Here is a 19,296-nt window from a genome sequence, read left to right as displayed (position 1 = left end):
CGAAATTGGAATCCTTTATTGTTTAAAATTTCATGTATTTTTTACCCGTACTCGCCCTGGTTTTGAAATGTTACATTTTGTTTCTGTCTTGCTATCGTGCTTCCATACAATATTTCTTTATTGTTTAAAATTTAATGTATTTACTCGTACCTGGTGGCACGAGTTTCAAAATGTTGCCTACATTTTGTATGTCTTTACACTTATATACTACTGTGCAAAATTTCTTTATTGTTGTTTTTCCGCACTTCTACAGAAAAATATATACGTACATCATAATTATTGTGATTTAAACACTCTTGGCAGTCTTAAGTTGGTTATATAATTATTCGCAATATTTTGAGAAATTATTCCTAACATGTCTATACTATACGTATTATTTTTCATGTTAGACCACAAACAGACAGTATAATATATACTTATAAATCGATAAAAAAAGTTTCTCTTTACGTATGATATTCTAAGTGAGGTTATACGGCACCACTTGAATGTTACGTATTTCATGGCCTGTAAATTATAGGTAGGTAGGTACTCGTATATGTGTTTTTAGGTGTATTTGCTAATTTCTGACAAAACCAAACAAGTAGGTAATCAAAGTAGATACTACGTAGTAGCGAGAAATTTAAAAATCAGCACAAAATAAATCCGCGCAACACAAATGCCATTACTATTACCTAAGTAAACACTCCATTCGCTATTCTAATTAAATTTGCATGTAAGTATAATTAAGCTCGGCTGTTAGTTCCTTCTACGCCAACGATGCCCAAAGGGGCGTAATATATCTCTGTAAGCATGAAAGACGGTTGTTCTGGCACAAGCGGCAGGCACTGGCTGCTATCCCAATTCCGAGCGCCGGAGAGTCTGCCAAGCGATGTGGGGGGGCCCCCCTCCTTCTCGGGGACACCCTGGGTAGCAGGTCACCGCACTTTTTCTTAGCCCGAGACGGGCCGAGACGGGGTGGCGGCGGAACGGCGATTTTCAGTTGCGTTGAGTTCATTGTTCGCCCACTATTGATTTTGTTATTATTTTTGGATCACAGAACATGGTGCGGTGGATGTAATGTGTAAAATGTAACTGTAGTTTTTTAACGACTAATGTATGCTTCGCTATATTTCGTTACAGTGTTTAGTTAGGTAGGAAGGCTCTCAGTAAAGTGGAACGTAGGCTTTATTGCCCGTGTAAATGGTTCGTCAGCGCTGCATGCGTTATAGTAAGCGAGCTTTGAGCTTTCAAAATCATTAATTTTCTTTTGCGACAAAGAGGTTACACAGATACTATAGGTACATGCTTTTATTTTCCTTTATCAAAACATTTTTATGTATTTGTTTTTTTCCTTTGAGCTCTTCATCACTAGGAATTCGTTAGGACTAAAACCTCTTATTTGTTATATTCACTAAAAATTTCGATAATTCCAGGTAAAAAATATTCGGCCCAAATTGGACTGAATCGGTATTTATTTAAAGTAACAGGTAATGTTTAAAGTTTAGGGATATATCTGGATCTATTGATAAAAGTATTTTTAAAATCGGTTCAGTAAATCCAGAGATTACCCTTACTTACAAACTTTACCTCTTCAAAATTAATATAGATGTTTATTTATTTATTTATTCGGAAGCCAACGTTGTATACAAAAAACTTATGACTAATTAAACATAACATGCATTAAAAAGTAATATGCTACATTGTACACCCCACTTACAGGCTAACTCAACATGCGTTTATTTTAATACAATTCTTAATTTACCATTTAAAAAAAAAGAAACAAAAACTAAATCTACCTACCACTAAAAAAAAAACTAAAAGAATTAAAAAAAAATGTAATTACAACAATAATAATGGGAACTAACAATAAGAAATTACATTTAAAACAAAAACAGAATGCATTTAAAGTACATTATTCATCGACATATGTTTTTTAACTTTACTTTTGAAAGAATTAGAACCGCTATTGAAAAAATCCAGATTTGCCATTTTAAAAATATTATTATACGATCTCACTATTCTTTCAATAGATGTTCGCTAAAACGCTGTTAAATTTTCGATAGCTTGTTTCGAGGGGTTATTTTATGGGCCACTTATTTCATCAATTCCCCATATCAGTCTCTATCGGTGACGTCAAACTCTGAAGGGCGATACGTACCTGTTCCAGTCAATTTCAACAGAAAATCGATAAATTATTCATACACCAGTAAAGCGACACCGTTTATCACGGTTCACTTGATGGCACAAGCTTTTCATGGCTGTAGGTGGCCACTAAATGGGTCAGCCTTCGTACCATGACGTTGTTTGAAAATTAATCCGTTAGTTGGATGAACAATGGGGATGATGACTAGGTTTGAATATATTGATTTTTATGATACATTCGGGTAAATAAGGTCAATGTTAACTGATTTATACATAAAAAGCAAAGATTGTCTGGATATTTGCAAAATAAAAAAGATTATAAAATTTCAAAATCTATTAAACTTTTTTTATAGTAATTAGATGAAAATTCATACAGTTTTAGCTTCCTTACATTAAATGTAACATTTTTCAATAAATGAACTATAAACATAAACGCACAAATAACAAAGATATTAGTAATTTTGTTTGAACGCCCATACAAAACTAACGATCAGCGAGCCAACGACGTCACTAAATCGTGCCATTTTGTATGGAGCGTTTTTCAGGGATACGTGGCAGCGTCGCAAATCTGACCCTTTAAATCCCTGTAGCTCCGAAAGTAATGATCGCAGATACCCTGTTACTTTTACAAAATTGCTTTGCTATTAGTATACTCTTAATTTATATACAATTTAAAAAACTGTCATCATCCCTATTATAAGTTTCTGACCTACATTTCTTGTTATATGTTTTGGTTACTTTTAAGGACTTATGGACTTTGAACGTGGATTGTAGTACTTTATATTATAAGTGCGGTAAATCGAAAATTATAGCCGAGGCCATATTGCAATTATATTGCTATAGTAAGCAGAGGCTGTTATTATCAGAGCGCACGTATGTCATACGAAGTTTTATAACACATTTGCGAGGAAACACACTTTGAACACACTTTCTGAAATTGAATTTGGTTCTTTGCCTGTTTTCCATATAATGACATTTTGATACGCTTGTAATTTTTGCAAAGATAGCGAAGTGCGCACACCATTTTTTTTAGGAAAATGCAGCAAAACAGACAGTATCTATACTTATAATAAATCTGTAGAGAGGTCAATTCTGTACATGAAATATATTTCCAAAATAACTATCAGGGGGTGATTAGTGGTCGATACTGATGCCAAAAATGCAATCAATAAAATTTTTGTCAGTCTGTCTGTCTGTATGTTCTGTATAGAAACAAAAACTACTCGAATTTTAACAAAACTTGGTACAATTATTCTTCATACTAATGGGCAGGTTAAAGTATACTTTTCATCATGCTACCGCCAATAGGAGCAGAGCAGTGAAGGGAAATGTTGAGAAAATTGGAGAAGTTACTCCATTATTTAAGCTTCCGTCGCCGTCGCATGGTCCCTACCATAGGGGTAGTAGGATAGGGGTAGGGTAGGGGTAGGGTAGGAGTAAGGTAGGGGTAGGGTACAGTAGGGTTAGGTGAAGTAGCAGGGTTTCATGCAGACGAAGTCGCGGGCGTCCGCTAGTTACTAATAAATTAAATTAATATTTTTGTGTTTCTGAAACAAATGGTTGTCATTTATTGTCAAAATTATTAAAATGAAAGAATTTAATGTTTATTATAATTTATCTCACAAAGTTAATTTTGTTCATAAAATGTTGTGCACTTCTGACATAAAAACTCTTTGCTAAGATTTTAAAAAGTACCGTTTTATTTTAAGACGGATGATAAAGGTTTTATATTACATTACAGCACATGTGCATTTTACATTACATTACGACACATGTGCGGAATGAGTTCAATGAATTCACAAATTGGTTAAAAAGTTTAACTTATACTGACACCGAAGAATTATTCAACGCAAAAATTAAACTAAACTAAAACATGTACATTTTTTTGTTCACTGTTTTACTTTACTCTTCTTTTTCGTAATGTGTATTTTCAAGTCCTAGTCCAACGGAAAACATAAGGAACCTGGTCTCCACGATACAGATCAATCTAGAGTGGAGACCACAGGCAATCAAATACTTGGTTTTTGTATATATTTCGGGTTAATAAAGATTTATTATTATTACTATAAAAGAAATCCTTAACTTTTATTAATTAATATCGATATATTTCGGATCATTATTCCATGTACCTACTACACGAATTTAATGATGTTTATATTAAATTTGAGATGAGTCAACTACCCAATTAGTAGTCTATTCTACCACCTGTTTGCTGTTAGAGAATATTTCTTCTCCACCGTATATCCAAGACCGCTTTTAGCTCGGGAGGCACCGGCACATTGTTCACAAACAGTACAGATTTCAGAGCTTCCCATAACTACGGCTGCAAACGCTCAAGTATACCTTGATGTGTACAGTGCGCGTAGGGATGGAGGCACTGGGTAGTACAAAAATATCAAAACTATTAATTATATTAACTATATTTCAATATATTTTCCACTGCTCACATCCCTACGCGTGCTGACGACAGCACCGTAGGGATGTCTGTGGTCGCCGTTATTTATTTATTTATTTATACTGTATTTGTACACCACAACATAAGAAAAAACCGGACAAGTGCGAGTTGAACTCGCGTGACGAGGGTTTAGATTTCAGGTTTGGTATTTTCGGAGTAGGGGGGGAGGAGGATGGTCTATTTTCTTGAATAACTTGGAAACTATTTATTTCAAAATTCTAAATAGAACACAGTACAGTAGCAAAAGAACATGTAAGTCCACTTGAGTTTTTTTACGAAATTCAGATACATGGTCGTATTTACGTAGGCTAAATATAAACTGAATAGCAAGATTCTAAAGTCGCTCGAGTTTATAAAGTTGGTCCTCAGTTAAATTAAGATAGCTTGCGTCCGCATAATCGAGAATCGAAAGAAGTGGAGAATGTGCTAATAATAACTTTGAATAACTTTGGTAGGGATTGGAAGAACACATCGCAAGCGATGCAGCGAACTCAATGTCGTAAATGTCTTCCTCCTCAACTGCTTTACATGCACGCACCATCTTAATTTTCTCAAAATCTCGATTTTACAATATGAAATATTATCATACACAATATGTGGATCAGCCCAATGAACTCTTGAGAGAAGCCCTGGACTGACAATAGCAATAGATTTAGACTGTCGGATTAACCTTCAGCTCGTACTGCTTGCTCCAGTCATAAATTGTGGAAAGGTCACTATTAATAGCTGTCATAGCAGAACTAAGGTCCTCTGCTAAGAGCTGACAAGCGATATATTTGGATATCATCTGCTTACATTTGATAGAGAGAAGAAATACATTGAGTGATAGAATTAATGAAAATCGTAAACATTAAGGGAGACAACGAGGTACCCCGCCGTAACATCACAGTCATCTAGATGAAAAGGACTCATCTGTCCGTATGCGTTGTCGAAGGCCATTGAGGTAACTCCGATATGTGTTATAGAGCGTAATAAACCCAACTGGATGTGCACCGAGGATACCCGAGAAAAGAGATGCACCGAGGGTGGCTACCGAAGGGGTTTAGTGGCGAAGTGCCACAAAGCCTGATTTCCCTCCCTACCAAGTCCCTGGAGATTTCGTCACCGAGACGTAAATCATTCATTGAATCATTAAACGTTCTACTGATCTTATAAAATCTATTTTACAAAATAAAAAGAATCAACTTCAATGATGCATTACACTAAAAAGAGAAAGATAAAACCGTAGCTATGTCCTTTTTATTGATCGGTTTGAAGGCGGTGCTAAGCGATATAGCCAAAAAGGCTCCTTAGACTTTGTTTTACTGTGGTATTTTGTGGAATACTAAATATTTTTACATTTTTCCCCAATTACCCGTAAAAACTGTTACAATAATCCTAGGAGCAATGATACAATCAGGATTTAATTTATTCGGATCCCGATACGTTTAGACTCCAAGGGTATATCATTTGTTTTACTATATAGTTACTTTGATAGAACATCATTATTCACATATTAATGATGAACGAATTCGATAACCCCCAACCGATTATGAAGTCTTGGCTAGCGAAGGAAGAAAAAGGCTCGATAGGTATTATTACATAAAATACATTATAGAGCCTTTTTTCCAAGAATTTTCAACCCGGAGTTGGAGAGTTGATGTCGTTACCCCCTGTACCCTGTACCTTGGAGAGCACGTTAAGTGGGTCTCGTTCATCACTATTATCATTAGCAGTTAGATAGGATCTGATAGTAGGTAATCATTTATAGAGTTAAATAATGACACCGCATTGGAGCAATGTGATAGGTCTAACCTTCATATCCGATGTCGATATGTTGTGCAGGGTTTGAGCGCGATCGGCGCGTTGAACGGCCCCTATCTGGACAACCTGTCGCGGCGGCTGCTTGAGGTGGACCGCGCGCGTGTACGTAGCTATTAATTTGGTGTTGTGCATAATATGAGCGCGTACGGCATGTCGAGCGGCGGCGAGCTGGACGCGCTGCCGCGGCGGCTGCACGAAGCGGAGCGCGCGCGTGGACGCAGAGACTGATTCGGTCGATCTGTTGTGCAGATTATGAGCGCGTACGGCATGTCGAGCGGCGGCGAGCTGGACGCACTGTCGCGACGGCTGCGCGAGGCGGAGCGCGCGCGTGCGGACGCCGAGCGCGCGCACGCGGACGCCTTGGCGCAGCTGCGTGGGGCGCAACGCTCGCCGCACGACTCGCACAACGTCGAGCAACTGCAGTCCAGAGTGCGGGAACTTGAGAAGAAGGTAAGTCTGTCTGTATTTTACCATTTCACGACCAAACCATAGAACTGATTTGCATACAATTATGTATAAAGATAAATTGGACTTTGAACCAGAACATAGACTACTTTGTTTCTCGAAATAATACAAGGCTTCCGTGGGATTTGTAAAAAATAAATTGCGCGAACGGAATAGCGCGCGTCCGTTGCTAGTCTTATCTTAGGGTGATGCAGTCTTATCCTGTAGGGTAATTCCAGGATAGATGCCCCAGTGGGATAGATGACTTGATTTTTATTTCACTATGTTAGGAGCACTGTAGGAGTTAAATTTTACTGTAAGTAACGTGTCCTCCCCCTGCAAACCTTAGTGTCGGGAGGAATTTCGACCGGAGTGCATGCGTTTCGTCTGTGTGAGTAAAAATGTTCCGCGGTGAGACGACAAAAGGCGCCAAAATAAGATTCGTAAGTTCTTTCAACAGTGTATTTTTTCTCTCGCTTATAATGTCAATTTTTTTTCCATTTGTCTGCTTGCATTGAAGATTAGCCTATGTAAACTGATATATTTTATAGTAATTGGAACTCAACTTTTGTTTTTATTGGTAAGGGCATCTATCCCCTACAAAAAGTATAGTTGCCCCGTTTTTTATTAGGATAGATGCCCCTAAGGGCAACTATCCCCGACTGTTTATTATAAGTGTTGTGTTGTTGCAGGAGAGCAAAATGCCTCGTAAATATAAAAGGAAACAGGGTGTTGTCTCGTACTGTAACCTAGACCGAAGACAGTATGCTAGCAGTGTTTGAAGAGATGAAAAAGGGAGAGAAAGGCGTAAATCAGATTTCTAGAATATAAGGAATACCATCTAAAATATTAAGACGAAGATTTGCCGTTAACAGCAATTCTTATTTTTAAAGTTACTGTATGTGTTGTTGTTTTAAATTTGAATTACTTTTACTTTGTATTGTAATGCATCATATAATTGTAGTTACTGTCTGGCATAATTATTACTGAAAAAATATATATATCCCATCCAGCATTTATTTTTATTTGTTTTACGAAAACATGCTGTAATAACAAAAAACGATCCGTGGCTCTTACATTCAAATTAGGAGAAGCTGGATTTCCGCTGGACCGAACAGCAATACGTCAGTTAGCATACCAGTTTGCTAAAAAGCTACAGCTAAAGTATAACTTTGACAAAGATGGCCAAGAAATGAAAATGAAAGTTATATAAAACACCATAAAGACTAATTATAATAATATAGTTGTTTGATTTCAGAACAAACCAATTACAATGTTCAATCTAAGTCGCCAATCCCCACTAAGGGCACCTATCCTCAGAAGTTTTTTCATGATAAGTCTTCTATCCGCCACAGTAGGCATGTATCCCATTTTTTAGAGGTCCATAAAATTACAATTTACACAAAATCTACACAGTCTATATCAGAAAGATTCAGATAATATAGAACATTAAGAAATATATTTAATATCTCCCAAAGAACGCAATGCTCTAAGATTATAAAATTCGGAGTTATTTAGCATTTTCGAAAAGTGGGGCATCTATCCTGGACTTACCCTATGTGATAGCATTTTGCAGTTTTGTTTGCCACTAAATATGGGCATCCGCACTTCTTCGTGTATTGTTTTCTAACAGCTAAATAAAATTTTGTCCCTCAAACCAGTCGAGGACTAAGTAATGCGTTGGTTTTACCACTTTTCTTTAACCGCTAGAACCATCCCTTTGATAATACTATAATTATGTATAAAACTAAAAAAACGCGGATCGTTCAAACCGTTATTAAGCTCTACCTACTACCAATCAGTTAGAACAGTACAAAATATTTAATTTCACTGTAAAATAAAATGAAATTAAGAGAAGGGTGTTTTTCATCAGGCGGCGCTAGAGACGGTTCGCTGCGAGGAGCTGCAGCTGGAGCTGTCGTCCGCCATGCGCGCGCGCGGCACCTCCACCACCGCCACCTGGTCCACGCAGGCCTCGCAGCCGGCCTCGGAGATAGAGCGCATCATGGCCAAGATCGAACAGGACAATCGGATTCTGGCTGAATTGGAATACTCTAGATCTACGACTCATGGTAAATATAATAATCCAACTAGGCTTCTTTCACCTTTAACAACCCATTGTTAAGCTCCTCTAAAAATAAAAGGGGTTAGGCTAATAGTCTACCACGTTGCTACAATGCGGATTGGCAGACTTAATACATAATAGAGAATTAGGAAAATTCTCTAGTACGAAAGGTTTCCTAACAATGTTTTTCCTTCAAAGTTGGGCATGTCCTGGATCGGAATCAAACCGACGCCCTCCGAATCGATGGCAGAGCTCTCTCTTAGGCTTCTTTAAGTTGTAGGACAATAGGTTTTGAAGCTTAGATCCATTCCACATGCCCCACCCGAGTAGCTCTCTAAACCAAGATCAGCAGACGCACTTAGAGGATCGTTTCTCCCTCCCTTCTTCCTCTAGCCTTAGGGCCCACTTCTTTTCTGCTATTTTAAATGGTTAATATTAGAAAAAAAACTAATAAACTCTTTGTTCAACAGGAATACAAACAAGCGGATCAACCCAGGCGTTTGGAGAATTCCATTCACCCACACCGTCGCCTTTACCCCATTACACAAGCACGAGCGGCCACACAGCGCTCTGTCAGAGCAACACCATGCCCACTCTGTCTTCTCTGCACGCCACATCTCATTTCACTGCCCCTAGCTCTAACTCCGTGGCCTACTCTATGAGTGCGCACAATCCTACTTCCTTTTCGAATCCTAATTACGGCATGACAAATACACATCAGGTCACGTTTACTAATCCTGTTACTGCCCCCCTTGTGAACAATATTAGTCAAATCTCTAGTACTCTGGCAGGGTTACAATCAAATATTCAAAATCTTGGAAACGTTTCTGCTATGGGCCTGACTAGCACACTGGGTGGACCAACCATCACAGGTACTATGACTGGAACAGGGCTTTCTAGTTGCCTAAATAATCCACCAACTAGTTTATCTGGAGGTCTTACGAGTACACTTGCCGGTTTAGCTTCAAATTTAAGTAGTGCATTGGGAAATCCTCTATCCAACCTAACAGGAGGAACGCAACTGGGAGCTTTGAATACTAGTCTGACTGGCACAAGTGCATATGGAGCTGGCTCTGGCACTTACACGAATCCACTTCTGCCAAGTGGCCTGGGAACAAATCCCATGAATATTAAACTTAAGCCGATAGATGAGATAGATCTTGGCTTGAGTCGATTTGCGGCAACCAATCCATCTATGATTAGAGCTACAACACCTGTGACTCCGCACCAACCTGCTTGGAACCTAGGATTAGATAGCCAATTTGGAACTGATAGAATAGGAAATACCGACACATTTCTCCACGACCGAGGGCAGAGATCTATAAGAATGGTGCCCAACAACATGATGTTGGACGTCGATGGTGCGTAATTTTGTTTATGGACATTAGTACCTATTACGACTATTATGCGTTATAGTTTTAAATTACCAAATTCATATTTTCAGTACGGAATACGCATTATATGAATGGAGGTGCCACTTCTGAGCCGCAAGTTGATATGTTAGATATACCAGGAAAAGGTCGGTGTTGCGTTTACATCGCCAGGTTCTCTTATGAACCCCCAGAGTAAGTTATTTGTGAATTTGTAACACGTAAGTTGTTTAGGTGAAACTTATTAAGTGAAACGTAAATAATATTGTTTTTAGACTTGAGACTGCGGAAGGAGAATTGTCCATCTGCGCTGGTGACTACCTCTTGGTATGGGGACCTCCAGATGCCAGTGTAACAATGCTCGATGCCGAACTGTTAGACGGTCGACGAGGTCTCGTACCCGCAAATTTTGTACAAAGATTGGTCGGGGACGATCTCTTGGAGTTTCATCAGGTAATAAAATGTTTATATGATTGCGTTTGATTTGCTATCATGTTACAAATTAGATAGATCTGGTCTCGAAGGTACTTTTTTAAATTATTAGGCCGTAGTAGCTACATTGCGTGATGCTGATGAAACTGCAACCACAGCTATAAGTGACCTGTCGCTCAGTAGAGATGTGGCACGTCTTAGTGAAATGGCAGATATCAGTGAGTGTCCTGAAGACGACGACAATGGTAAGATAGTGATCCGATATGTTTAAATTAAAATAGAGCGCTATAAATTAACGTTAGAGTAAATTAAAAAATATTCTAAACAATCATCGACATCCACAGTAGTAATCCGAACCTTTTAGAAACTCACAGTCGCCTCCTGTATAATATTTTTACAACATGTAAATTTTGAATATTTTGCCATAAAACTCCTGACATCAATATATTTTAATATTCGCATGCAAATTTCCACAATGCACCCATAGTGACGATAGATTACTTAATAACTGTAATAAAATTTTAATATAGAGCCAAATTTGAATGCTAATAAAACTTTTTTACAATTAGCAGGATTTAAAAGTCATTCGAAACGCTTGTCTTTTATAATTGTAGACATAGAGTTCTATAGTTAAACCTTTGTCCTTTCCTACTCGCCCAATCCCATGTCATCGGAATTCGCTGCACGCTTCTTGGCATATCACTTCGCACTTCGCCTGCTTGGCTGACTCCTACTCGCGATCTGCCCTCAAACCTGAGGCCCCAAGCTGTTTTTCTCGTCGTTAGTGCCCGCGCCGCGGCAGCTGACCCTGGAGAGGCAACTCAACAAGTCCGTGCTGATTGGATGGACAGCGCCCGAGGGGGTTCAGCAGGCGAACATCGAAAGTTACCACGTATACGTCGATGGCGTCCTGAAAACGACGGTTAAAGCGACCGAGCGCACGCGCGCTTTGGTCGAAGGAGTAGATGCCAATCGGGTGAGCTTCTTCAATTACTCTTAGGCTAGCCGCACACACGCCACAATGTTGCCATAAAAGTAGCGTATGGTTGCGCAAAGTCGTATCCCTTAAGGAAATAATCTATATCTATACTTATAATAATACTGTAACAGGTCAAATTCTGTACATTGAAGATATTTTGAAAATTTTTTTTGAAAAAAGTTTAGCTTCAGTATCGATTACGTAATGCCATAATCGATACTGAAGCTAAATATTTTTTTTTGACTATCTGTCTGTACGTCTTTTTGTTGACCGGGGATCACGCTGAAACTACTGAATGAATTCAAATGGAACTTGGCACGATTTGACGCCATAATACGAAAAGGTTATAGGATACTTTTTGTCGCGGAAATAAAATCAGAAGGGGTAAAATTAATAAAAAAGTTTGTATGTAAAGTAATTCCTTTATTTTTAAAGTTAAGTAAAAACTTAAGTAAAAATTGTTATGTGTACTACCAGAAAACTACTAAAAATAGTGTCATTCAAGATTCTAAAATATTAAAAGAGGGGCTGAAGTTTCTTTAATCGGTTATGTTTTAAGTTATGAGTTTGTAAAATGGTTAGTAGACTATTTATTATATATAAAAAATGCGAAAATATAAATAGAAGGGGGTGAAACAGAGATTGAAAGCTTACATCGATTTTTACGCGGACGAAGACGCGGTCGTCCGCGTAAATTATAAAAGCGCAAGGCATCAAGAAAACCGCGTGAAATTCAAGATAAAATTTGGTAGGGGGAAATTAGGTAGTTCAGTTTATAGTTAGTAGACGCCCGCTAAGAACGGCTTTTACGACAGAGCCGGATTAAGGAGGTCTAAGTCCTTCGGCGTCCTAAGATCTAAGGTGTCCGCCTACACTAATAATTACGACTTTCACTGTGGTACTTTGGGTAACCTCACGCTACTTTATTGGCAATATTATTGTGTGTGTGCGGAGGACTTTAGACAATTTTAATTAACACTGTTACAAAACAAACTCACATAGACGTCGTTTTAATATATCCGCTTAAAAAGAGCACAAATTTATTTTTAGCTGAAACATCAGAATATTCGTAATTTTTAGTATAGTTTTCATCAATTATAGCTTCAACCATGAGATTCGTTTTATGCGAAATGTTTGCTGTAGTAAAAAAAATGTGTTTTATATCCAAAGCCGCATCGTATAAGCGTCCGTTCGGTGACGGTGAACAGACGGACGTCGAGAGACGCCGCCTGCACCATGGTGATAGGACGGGACACGGGCAACATGGGACCCACGTGTGTGAGAGCGAGCGGAGTTACGTGTTCTCAGGCTGTGATATCATGGCTTCCGGCTAACTCCAATCACCAGCATGTCGTCTGCGTTAATAACGTTGAAGTAAGTATCGATGCAAACGGTGAAGGACATCGTGAGGAAACCTGCATACCAGAGAATTTTCTTAATTCTCTGCGTGTGTGAAGTCTGCCAATCCGCATTGGGCCAGCGTGGTGGACTATTGGCCTAACCCCTCTCATTCTGAGAGGAGACTCGAGCTCAGCAGTGAGCCGAATATGGGTTGATAATGATGAAGGATCGATGCACCGTTCATGTGGTTTCTTGGTTCTAAGGTTAGAGTCTTAGGTCGGACCATAATAGTAGGGGAGCCGAGGAGGATATTTTTGCAGTTACTCGAGCGCGGCAGTTGAACATAAGAGACCTTGCACGTTGTTGAGTATCTCCACCGAGTATGAGCTCTTAATGGTGGGTACATTTAGGCAACAAAAAAAAAGTAACTTTCAAAAATTCTCATCCAACATGTCAGATAAGGATAAAGAGAATTAGTTAATAGCTAAAAGGTATGCATTTCGAAAATCTAACGATTTGACCGTAACGTAATATAATGGGAGGGTTCCAAAGTTACAAAATAAAACTCTTTTAATTCAGTATCCGAGCCACAAGCGCGGTTAATTTTTTACTTATTTCGAAGGAAATAATCTAAAAAATAATCGCTAATATATATTTCCTGATAATTAGAGTAAGCCGAAGTAGGTAATCAAAAAGTCTGCAGTTTTTTCCCACTGCTGAAAGCGTCAAAGTAAATAACCATTTATAATTTTTTTCTATCATCTAATCTACCAAATCTTATCGGTCCTCATGACGCTTTACGGCTATAGTAACTGCAAATTTAGCATTCCCTACTATAAAAACAATTGAGCTTTGAGTAAATGGAGTTCTGGCCCTCGTAAGAAGGCTCAAAGTCACTCAGCAGGCGATGGAGCGAGCTATGCTTGGAGTTTCTCTGCGTGATCGAATCAGGAATGAGGAGATACGCAGAAGAACCAAAGATACTGACATAGCTCAGCGAGTCGCGAAGCTGAAGTGGTAATGGGCAGGGCAGGTTGGGGTCCCAAGGTGCTGGAATGGCGACTCCGCACCGGAAAGCGCAGTGTTGGTCGACCCCCCACTAGGTGGAGAATATCAAACAGGTTGCAGGGAGCGGATGCTGGCTGCTCGAAACCGTTTTGTTTGGAATTGCATGCAAGAGTCCTGATGAAGACTCTTGAATGCACTTCCAAACAAAAGAGAGTGATGATGAAGAAATTGTTGGTAGCTAATCAATGTTGGGGAGTTACTAGAGTACACTCCCGTGTCTCAGATAGCATGTTAATTGTTAACCCATCAGTCCCGCTAACTAATTGTGATCATTGATTGATTAACATCTGACAGTGATCTTTACAGAGATAGTCAAGTAATATTATGATTGCCAACTTCTTTTGCGTGGTAAGGTAGCTGATGGTTACAAGGTAGATGATACAAATAGGCTGATAATGATTATTAATTATGATGAAGTATTGCTGATCTGTAATGCACTTATTAGCAGACAGAACTGGATGTCATACTAGGATTTTGATACGAACTCGCTTGTATAATTGCCACCATTAAAGCCTTACAGGTTTTCAATGTTACAAGTAGAATTACGATACTTTCCATTGAAATGAAATGTATGTTGTTACGATTCATCAAATTAAAATTTGGCGATCAGACGGAGAAAACTTCCGATCTCTTGAAATATTTTTCAGCTGGTTGTAATTACTCTTGGTACCACTCCTTAATATTGACTACCCATGTACGCCGCTATTGCTCTGGTGATCTTTTTCCGACTATCTTGCCTTCTAGGATCAACCTAGGAAACTCGTAGAGGGGTCCTCTTTGCAGATGTCCGTACGAGTACAAGATTTGATTGATTTATAACAAGTAAATTATAATTTTAGGTACGCACAGTGAAACCGGGTGTTTACAGACACACAATAACGGGCCTGTCGCCGAGTACTCAATACAGAGTCACAGTAAGAGCCAAGCACCTGAGGGCCGGCCCGCCCGGAGTTTTGGTCGAAGAGGCCCCCGGGGCTTACACCGACTTCAGAACTCAGCCAAAAGGTCTGCCGGATCCGCCAAACGAAATACTGGTACAAAATCTTCATAATACAACATTATAGCATGACATAAAACTAAGCATGCTTTCGTCGATTTTTTTTACACTCTAATACACTCACATTTCCTGCTCGCCTAAACATATATGAAATACTACCCTTTTAAGAATCTACCTTTTAGCTCATATTATGTAGGTGTTATTTATTTATATAATTTTGAATTGGCTATTACCAAAGAAACAGTTCTGTAAATAAAAGTACAATTTACAAAACTGGCCTTTGAAATACAAAATCTATACAGCGTTTTAGCACACGCACTTAAAGAATGCTTTTCAACGCTCACGAAGTGTGTGGTTAAAGTCCCAACATGAACGTTTTCACGAGTCATACACCACCCTGTCCCTCTCGAGTAATATATCACGACCTCCAAGCACGCGGCACAATGGAAAGTTTCGAGGAAGTCGCGTCAATCGCAACCATTAATCCAGCGCCAGGACAAATTTAATCGATTCCGCTCACGTTGTTGGTAGCTTAGTACTTCCCTTTGTTTTTTCGAATCCTCCCTCGATGTGGCTTAATAGTATGTGTGAATACATGTCGTAACTCGTAACCCAATTGGCCTAAACAAAATGGCTGGATTGTTGGTGGTGATTGGTGCGGTGTCGCAGGTGGAAGCTGGACCCCAGGACGGCACCCTGCTAGTGACGTGGCAGCCGGTGCTGCGCCCGCCCGCCTCGGGGCCCGTCACGGGGTACGCGGTGTACGCCGACGGCAAGAAGGTGACCGACGTGGACTCGCCCACCGGCGACCACGCGCTCATCGACATTGGCAAATTGATCGGCCTCAATCCCAAATGCGTCACTGTGAGTACCGTACCGCTTACACTGGCTAGCGAGCTGTGTTCTACACATGCACTACTTGCAATTGTTACACGTGTGCGTATGCTCATCTCTTGCTGCTCCCGTCTGCGCGCGAGTCGCGTACTCACACTCGTCTCGTTGCAGGTGCGAACTAAGTCGCGGGACAGCCAGTCGTGCGACAGCGTGTCCACGGTGATACCGCCGGCCGTGATGCGGGGAGTGGTGGCCAGGGTCCCGCGAGGGCCAGGCGTGGGCCCCAACCAGCCCCAGCCCCAGGGCTTCCGAGGGCAACGACCCCAGCCCTACCAGCAACACCAGCAAGTGATTGAGCACGACGAGAACCTCTCCGACAAAGAGATATTCCCCACCGCCAACCGACACGACCCCCAGACCACTCAGGTGATCATTCATGTATATTATTTTGTCATAATACAAGATTCCGACTTGCATCGACCTTCACCTATCTGACCCCTTAATGTAACAAAATATTTTATTAAAATAAGACGACAATGTTGTTTGTCACTTTTTAAATCATCGTTGCAAGCAAGCAAGCCAATAAGTTTTATGTATAAGTTTTTGCAATAAGTAGTAAAATTCCGAAATACTACTAAATTTTAAAATTCTGTTCTGCATCTTTAATTTTTTTTTTAATTGTCTTGAAGATGTACCTGTAGAACAAAATCTACTGTAAAGTAATTTTATTGATACATCTGCAAGACTTTGTCCGAATGTTGGCTATCTAATGTTTTTGAGTTCTGATATATTGTAAATAAAAACAAATTAAAAAGCAATAGATATCAAAAATTATTTAACCCGATAAAAAAAAATTATCGGACCTATTATTGGCACTATGAATTTAAAAAAAGAAAACAATTCAAATAAACCAACACAAATAATATCAGTGCAACAGCGAATGGCGAATGTAAGTATGTAACATTCGACATTTGAATTTTATTGTCAAACATTTCAGTTTTATTTAGAAACTCGACAGGTGAAGGTCAATGAAAGTTTAATCATCAAGTATATTATTTGCAATATTCATCATACCTACGATTATTTCAGTTATGATAATTATAACAGTGTTTCCAAATACGTTTATCTAATGGAGGTTCCGTAGTCACATCAGAGCACAAAACAAAAAATTATTGAGATTAGAAATTTAAACAATCATTATTAGAAAGTACTTACTCACATTAAAGTACGTACTTACTTCATTATTTCTGTAGAGCAGTAGAGAGTAAAGTAAGAGGAAATGGCAAGTTGATTATAAAGAAGAATGAACGAGTAAAACTTTTTTTAGCTCTGTGAATGACAATGTAAGTAAATTAAAGGATTTCCTTCATTCATTTTTCATTCAGATTCAAATTTCCTTGAACTTCAAGAGAGCCTCTAAGTATATATATAAAAAACATATTTAAGGTTCTCAATTTTAACACTTTTTTTAAAAAAAACATCCTTTTTATTTAGGTCTAAATCCAAGCTTAATCTTTTGGAGAAAATCACATAAAAATCACTCCATAAGTTTATTTAATAAGTATTAAGTTTCATTTTAAAACATTTGTCTCTCTTTTGATTTTATCTATACTAATATTATAAAGCTGAAGAGTTTGTTTTTGAAAAATTTGAAAAATTCTTTCAGTGTTAGATAGCCCATTTATTGAGGGAAGCTATAGGCTATATTTTATCCCCATATTCCTATGGGAACGGGAACCAGGCGGGTGAAACCGCGCGGCGTCAGCTAGTTACATATATAGGTAAATATAAAAAGGACTAAATATTTTTTAAATGCCCGTTAGAAACAATAATTTTAAAAATGTTTTGATTGACTACGGAACCTAAAAACATGATGGAAAGATTCTTACTTAGATACATTAAAGGAAAATTCGAGCTTAACAATTATGAAAATTTCATATACGCTTTGTTATTCCAATAATATTAACTATTGTATATTATATGTACTTATTTACATTAAGTTCATCAAAAATGTTAATATTTATTTTAAAGGAACTTGTTAAATGTTGGCACAGCACTCGGTGTACCTACTTTTAGTTTGCAAATCAATGTTGTGTATTTTTGTTTGTAAATTTGATCATTTCGCCATAATACATTCCTGTGTTTTCTATATGTACTGGCTTGTTTGCGGATACGAGCTAAATAGGACGCTGTGTCTTTTACTATGTTGGATAGAAGAGAAAAAGACGCACTGGATTGTGTCCATTCACAGATATAAAAAAATACATAGAAGTGCATCACATTACAAAAACTTACTTACGTTAAAATTGCACACTGCATAAATATCTGTAGTATTTGTAAGTGTGTTGACGGGATATGTATAACTAAATTGTGTAAATTCACTATTTACATGAACAAAATAGTAAGTAAGTAGTAATAAAAGTTATAAAGTTTAAATTACAAAATAATAACAATTTATTAGGTATTACTTTCGAAATACAAAAAGACGTCATCACTGTTCTAGAGTTAAGTGAGAACTAAACTTTCGCGATTGTGATTGGTGACATTTAAATGTTCTAATTTCACAGCGGCCAATGAAGCGCGCTTATTTGCGGTTAATCCCTCGTTAGTCCTATCAGCTCGTTTCCGTTAACAAACATGAAGCTTATTTTCAATTTACGTTCTTCTCCTTTGGTTTGGTCTTCTTAGCTGTTGTTATATAATAATCAATGTCATACGCTCTCTAATTACGTAAGAAACTGTTTTATTTTTTAAGAAACTATCTTTGAATGTAAACTGTAATTTAATTTTTAACTAATTTTCAATGTTTAAAACTATCCGTTTATAAATATATACCATATATATTTAATATCCCATCTAGCAGTAGTAGGTATAACAAGAATATTTCTTATATTGAAATATTTTTTACCTGGCACCTTTTATACGCATTCCCACTTTGTGTTTGTGTGTTGTCTTATAGACAAAGTCCGGAATATGTCATTTTCAGTCACTTTTTAGCGCGACATTACGCCTTTCATTTGTTAGACAACATACACGGTCAGTCTGTGAATGTATTGAGTTGCCAGATGAAAATATTTACGTATCAGTAGTTTTAAAAAAAAATTAAGTATTAAAGACGGAGTAACAAATTAACTAACTTATTTACAAACTATCTATAGGTATACAACGGTGTTTCAAATATTAGTCGTTGTCATTTAAAAAAAACAGTTTCTTACGTGAACTCGGTGTTGCAAACTGCACTCTTTATACTCTCTCCTGTGGTTCTGTCGCTGGCATCTTCTAAATGTCGAGTAGTTCTCTGCCGATCGGTTCCAACACAACCACGCGCGCCGTCGATATACCTAGCTATGCACTCGGCTCGAGCGATCAAAATTAAATGCATTATGC

The 19,296-nt window shown here is 38.2% G+C and overlaps 1 protein-coding gene across 13 annotated transcripts in view; it reads left to right on the top strand.

The window, feature by feature from the left end:
* The window catches only part of LOC112051556 (RIMS-binding protein 2), a 52,197-nt gene that overhangs the window by 18,349 nt on the left and 14,552 nt on the right, over positions 1–19,296 (top strand). For 12 of the 13 annotated variants that reach the window (XM_052882813.1, XM_052882812.1, XM_052882811.1 and 9 more), the window contains 11 exons: positions 6,629–6,829; positions 8,697–8,895; positions 9,359–10,249; positions 10,333–10,453; positions 10,534–10,711; positions 10,803–10,935; positions 11,449–11,666; positions 12,840–13,043; positions 14,918–15,112; positions 15,745–15,939; positions 16,081–16,335. In XM_052882813.1, the coding sequence (XP_052738773.1) occupies positions 6,629–6,829; positions 8,697–8,895; positions 9,359–10,249; positions 10,333–10,453; positions 10,534–10,711; positions 10,803–10,935; positions 11,449–11,666; positions 12,840–13,043; positions 14,918–15,112; positions 15,745–15,939; positions 16,081–16,335 (2,790 nt within the window). The remainder of the gene's footprint in view (positions 1–6,628; positions 6,830–8,696; positions 8,896–9,358; positions 10,250–10,332; positions 10,454–10,533; positions 10,712–10,802; positions 10,936–11,448; positions 11,667–12,839; positions 13,044–14,917; positions 15,113–15,744; positions 15,940–16,080; positions 16,336–19,296) is intronic. The other variant, XM_024090247.2, reaches the window with a different exon arrangement.

Source organism: Bicyclus anynana, chromosome 8 (assembly GCF_947172395.1).
Source record: "Bicyclus anynana chromosome 8, ilBicAnyn1.1, whole genome shotgun sequence".
NCBI classification, from domain to species: domain Eukaryota; kingdom Metazoa; phylum Arthropoda; class Insecta; order Lepidoptera; family Nymphalidae; genus Bicyclus; species Bicyclus anynana.
The sequence above is the reverse complement of the archived record's forward strand: the minus strand, read 5'-3'. Positions and strand labels throughout refer to the sequence as shown.